The sequence below is a fragment of the Suricata suricatta genome, chromosome 16, assembly GCF_006229205.1.
Source record: "Suricata suricatta isolate VVHF042 chromosome 16, meerkat_22Aug2017_6uvM2_HiC, whole genome shotgun sequence".
In the NCBI taxonomy this organism is placed as follows: domain Eukaryota; kingdom Metazoa; phylum Chordata; class Mammalia; order Carnivora; family Herpestidae; genus Suricata; species Suricata suricatta.
This window is the reverse complement of record NC_043715.1, coordinates 56,721,001-56,725,387: the sequence shown is the minus strand read 5'-3', so window position 1 is coordinate 56,725,387 and position 4,387 is coordinate 56,721,001. Positions and strand designations below refer to the sequence as shown.

The 4,387-nt window shown below is 60.4% G+C and overlaps 3 protein-coding genes across 3 annotated transcripts in view; all 3 read right to left on the bottom strand.

Annotated features, from left to right (window-relative positions):
- LOC115279902 (zinc finger protein 865-like) overlaps window positions 1-1,339 on the bottom strand; it is a 7,558-nt gene extending 6,219 nt beyond the window's left edge. Inside the window, exons 1-2 of the mRNA XM_029924403.1 lie at window positions 1,306-1,339; window positions 624-895 (exon numbers count right to left, since the gene is read on the bottom strand). Coding sequence (XP_029780263.1) covers window positions 624-895; window positions 1,306-1,339 — 306 coding nt within the window. The remainder of the gene's footprint in view (window positions 1-623; window positions 896-1,305) is intronic.
- Window positions 1,340-1,990: 651 nt separating this feature from the next.
- LOC115280062 (zinc finger protein 524) lies at window positions 1,991-3,109 on the bottom strand. Its single transcript, XM_029924725.1, has one exon. The coding sequence runs from the start codon at window positions 3,011-3,013 to the stop codon at window positions 2,222-2,224; it is 792 nt and encodes a 263-aa protein (XP_029780585.1). The 5' UTR covers window positions 3,014-3,109; the 3' UTR covers window positions 1,991-2,221.
- A 694-nt stretch (window positions 3,110-3,803) lies between these two features.
- The window catches only part of LOC115279901 (flt3-interacting zinc finger protein 1-like), a 2,772-nt gene continuing 2,188 nt past the window's right edge, over window positions 3,804-4,387 (bottom strand). Inside the window, exon 5 of the mRNA XM_029924402.1 lies at window positions 3,804-3,814. Coding sequence (XP_029780262.1) covers window positions 3,804-3,814 — 11 coding nt within the window. The remainder of the gene's footprint in view (window positions 3,815-4,387) is intronic.

Genomic DNA, 4,387 nt, shown 5'->3' with positions numbered 1-4,387 from the left:
GGGGGCCGGATCGGTGAGGGGTGAGGGTTAAAAGGGGTAGTCTCACTACAGTGCGGTGGGGAAGGCGGGGGGCAAAAGGAAAATAAAAGGAATTCTCGGCTGCAAACCAGAATGGGAAGTATTTTTACACAGGAGGAGGTGGGGAGTATGCAGGAGATTTGGGGGCTCTTGTGTGTGGACAGAGATAAGAGGGGCAGTTCTGCAGCGAAGCACTAAGGCAACACTCTTTGAAGGCAGCCTACAGAGAATACTAATGGAGGGTTCGCCGGCAGCTGCCCTCCATGAAGGAGGGCAGTGCTGGTGGCATTTGGGAGGGCTGTCCGGGAGGAAGCGATGACGGGGATTATGCAGAAGCGGTCCTATGAGAAACCATTCATGGGGGCTCTGGCAGCAGTTTATGGGATCGCCACAAATAAGGACGCTTTGGCAGCCGTTCTGCATGGGGGCGTTAATGGGGCAGATGTCCGGAGGGATCTTATGAGGGAGGAGTGACTGGGGAGACCCCTGGCGAGGGCCCGGCGGGAGAGGCACTGACGGGAACGTTCTGGGGACCAGAGCGGGCCAGGGCGGGACCCCCCGCCCCCGTTGACCCTGGGCCCCCGGGCCACGCGCCCGTCACTCACCGGCGCAGGGGTCTCCGCCGGGAGGAGGCCGAGGAGGCGGAGGAGGCGCCGCCGCTCCGGGGAGACCCGAGGGCCCGACCGGAAGTGCCGCCCCCTCCCCCTCCCCGGCAGCCCCGCGCCGCCCGCCTGCCCGCCCGCCCGGAAGCGGAAGTCGCGCCCGTCTCCGAGGCGCCGGCGTGGAGGAGCGGAAAGAGGAGGCGGCGGCGGCCACCGGGAAGGGGAAGTGCGCCTGCGCAGTGGCTCGGGGACGCGGACGGGGAAAGCCAAGGCCGCTTCCGGTAGCCGAGCGAAGCAACGTGCGCCTGCGCCCTGAGGCCCCGCCCCCCCAGGGCACAGCCCACACGCCCGACAACCTGTTAGGCCACGCCCCTCGCTTAAATCTGTCGCATGGCCCCGCCCATTCGAGCCACGCCCACTTGACGATTTAAGCCCCGCCCACTGCCTTAAACTCCATCCTCCTCGCCCCGACACCCACGATGTTCCTCCAGTTCTTCCCCACATCCAAGTCCCCAAGAACTCCCCCTATCCCCCCTCAGCCCCTCCCACGGCCCCAAGACGTTCTTCTAAGCAGTGCCCCCCAGAGGTCTTAGGCTGCACCAAGCCCCCTGCGTTAGCCTAGCCCCTGCCTAACTAGGCGCCCTCCGTCTCAGGGACTCCCCTTCCCAACTCCTTTCTTAGGTACCCCGTTCTCTTCCCTGGGCCTGAATAACAGTCATGCCCCCTTCTCTTAACAGTTACGCCCCGCCTGTCCTAACACCTTGCTCTTCTGCAGTTCCCCCTTGAAACCTCTCCTCTCGGATAAAGCCTATTCATTGCCTCTAAATCACTCCCACCTTCGGCCTGCCAACCCCCAAACCAAGTCAAACCCCACCCTCATTCTCAACACCTGCCCTAAGCCCCGCCCACAACGCTCACCTGCCTCACCCTTGTCCCAACCCCGCCCCGTTTCCCTAGCCCCGCCCACTCCTGACCACGCCTCTAATCTCCCTAAGCCTTACCAAAGTTGTCAGTTCTGCTCACCACCTTCAGGTCAGTTTTTCCTTACAGTGTCAGGATAAAATGATGGGGCGAAGTAGTGGGGGCAGAATTTCCAGGAATCTAGATGGGATGGGGGTTGGGGACCTAGATCCACGTTTGCACAGAGGTTCAATGTTTTACTTAGAGTGGATATTTACAGGGAGTACTTTGGGGTCTGCTGGAGCGGGGAGAGGGGGCAAAGGCTTCCTCCAAGCCAGCCCTTAGCGGCAAGCTAACAAGGCACATGACATAGGGTTCTCCCAAATTCGATGCACTCCCATCAGGGTGGCATAGCGACAAGAGTACATTTGAAGGGAGTGCCTGGTACCATCACTGAATACACACAGGAAGCCAGTAGGCAGATATTTATTTCCAAGGCCCCTGCCTCCAGGGTCCTGTCAGTCCGGGGGAGGGTGGCGGAAGGCAGCAGGACCCCGGAGTTTAGGTCCTCACCCTGAACCCCCTCCCACAACGGGAAGACCACCAGGTATGAGGGTGTCCCAGCTTTCCTGCCCAGGCTCAGCACCAGCTGAACTCCCAGCTCTAAACCTGACCCGGGGACAGGTGGCCCAGGGTGTGGGTCAAGCCAGCTCTTTGCCCTCCGGCTCCTCCACTCCCTCCTCGGCCCCTGCCGTAGCCGGAATGCCCTCGTCGTCCCACGGTGGTTCGGGCCCTGGGTCCGGGGAACACAGAGGTGCCCCCATGGCCTCAGGGTGCTTGCGTTTGGCATGGCGCCGGAGCGTGTTGGCCTCCGTGAAGCGCAGCCGGCAGACAGGGCACTGGTAGGGGCGCTCCCCCGAGTGGACACGGTGGTGATGGGCCAGCTCACCCGCCTCTCGGAAGCGACGAGGGCAGAGCGGGCAGCGGAAGGGCCGCAGGCCGGCATGGATGTTGCAGTGCCGCCGCAGGTGGCTGGACCGCTTGAAGGTCTTGCCGCAATCCTTGCACTCGTGCGGCTTCAGCTCTGAGTGCGAGATGCTGTGACGTTCCAGGTCGGAGAGGTAGGGGAAGGCCCTCAGGCACACCGGGCAGAAGTGCGGGGCCTTCTTGGGGCCGGAGCCCTCTGGCAAACCAGCCGCTGACCCCTCAGAGACTGTATAGGGCACACCCTGATCATCGATCAACAGGAGGTCGCTGCCACCGCCGCTGCCCACAGGGGCTGGCACTCCCTGTGCCAGCGGGGGCTCCTGCCCTGACTTGGGGGGGCGGCCCCGCTTGCGAGGGAGGGCAGCCTTGAGCGTCCGATTCGAGGAGGTGGCCCCCCCAGGGCGCCGGCCTCGGCGGCCCCGGGGAACAGGAGGAGATAAGGCCAAAGGCTTCTCTTCCTCCCCGGGCAAAGGCGAAGGCAACGGGTCTGGGCTGGGGGTGTCCATTGAGCAGTGGGGGGCTTGGGTCTGGGCACTGGAGCCGGGCTAAGAGGAGAGAGGGGGCAGCCGTCAGTGCAGGGAGGGTCTGGAGTATCCCCTGTCCCCCAACACCTCGCCCATCCCTTGTCTGAGTCTCTTGACCTGGGCATGGCCAACATCCACCTGAACAGTTAGAGCTACACTGGTGGGTAAAATAGCAAGATAACTCTGTACCCGTTTGGTAAACAGACACTACCTTGAGCCACACAGGTGTCTCCTAAGCCTCCCTCACCCCTCTTCCTAGAAGTTCAGAGTCAACTTGAACCAAAATAAAGCAAAATCCTCATGGGAGGATAGGATAGAGTCCAACTAAGGGTACGAGCCAGTATTTCAATGCTCAAAACAGAGAGCCCATCAAACCCGAGCCAGGAAGGCCCAGAAATGTTTTGTCCTGCTTCTGTTTGGCAAAGTGGGAGGAGTGTGGGAGTTCAGGACTGGGAGAAGACAGGGACCGGTGGTCCCGGGTGGTGTTTGGCCCCGAGTCGTGGGAAAAGAAATATATGGGAACTGTTAAGGCTCCCGAGTCAGAGGGTCTGGGTTCAACTACTGAGTCTGTCATTCACTCCCTGTGGGGTCTGGGGCAATCATTTCTCTGAACCTCTGTTAAGCCTTTTGCAAAATAGGTCGAACAGTTCCTCCAGACATGGCATGAAGATAATATACATGAAGTGCTCAGTGTACAGAAGTGCCTGGGAGATATCAGCCCATGGTGTTGGCTAAGCCTCACAGCAACCTTCTGAACAATGGTACATCACCCTCATTTTGCAGCTGGGGAAACGGAGGCACAGGAAAGCCAAGTCACTTGTCCACGCCCTCTCTGTCAGCAAGTAGCAGGATCAGGACTCGAACTAGGTCTCCAGGACCCCAAAGGCACACGCAGTGAGAAGAAATGGACCCAAGGAGACAAAAGGACACCATAGAGCCCCTAATACCGAGGTTGGACTCCAGCTCTGCCACTAATTAACAAGTGACTTTGCTTCTCTGGCCGAGTTTCCACCTCTGTAAAATGGCTATGGCAGGTTGTCGGTGGGTAACAGTAAGCACTCAGTAAACTAGCATCGCCACCATGACTTCCATCGACAGAGCCTGGACCACGAGACAAGGGTGTAATAAACGAGAGGGTGAGGAAGGAAGAGGTGCAGTTAACAGCTGGGGCTGCAGGTGCCCTTGGAACAGGCACGTAGACTGAAGGCCATAGAGGTGCCACCACTTTTCCACGATCACATGATTTACTCCGGTGGAAAGGCCTGGACTAGAACCGGGGTCTCGGGAACAGTGCCCTCGCCCCTTGCCCCTCCGCCACCCTCGTGCAGGCGCGCGCCCGCCGGCCCGAGCGCGCGG

What these genes read in the sequence shown, in the direction of transcription:
- LOC115280062 (XM_029924725.1), bottom strand. Translation starts at nt 3,013, where the DNA reads ATGGACACCCCCAGCCCAGACCCGTTGCCTTCGCCTTTGCCCGGGGAG.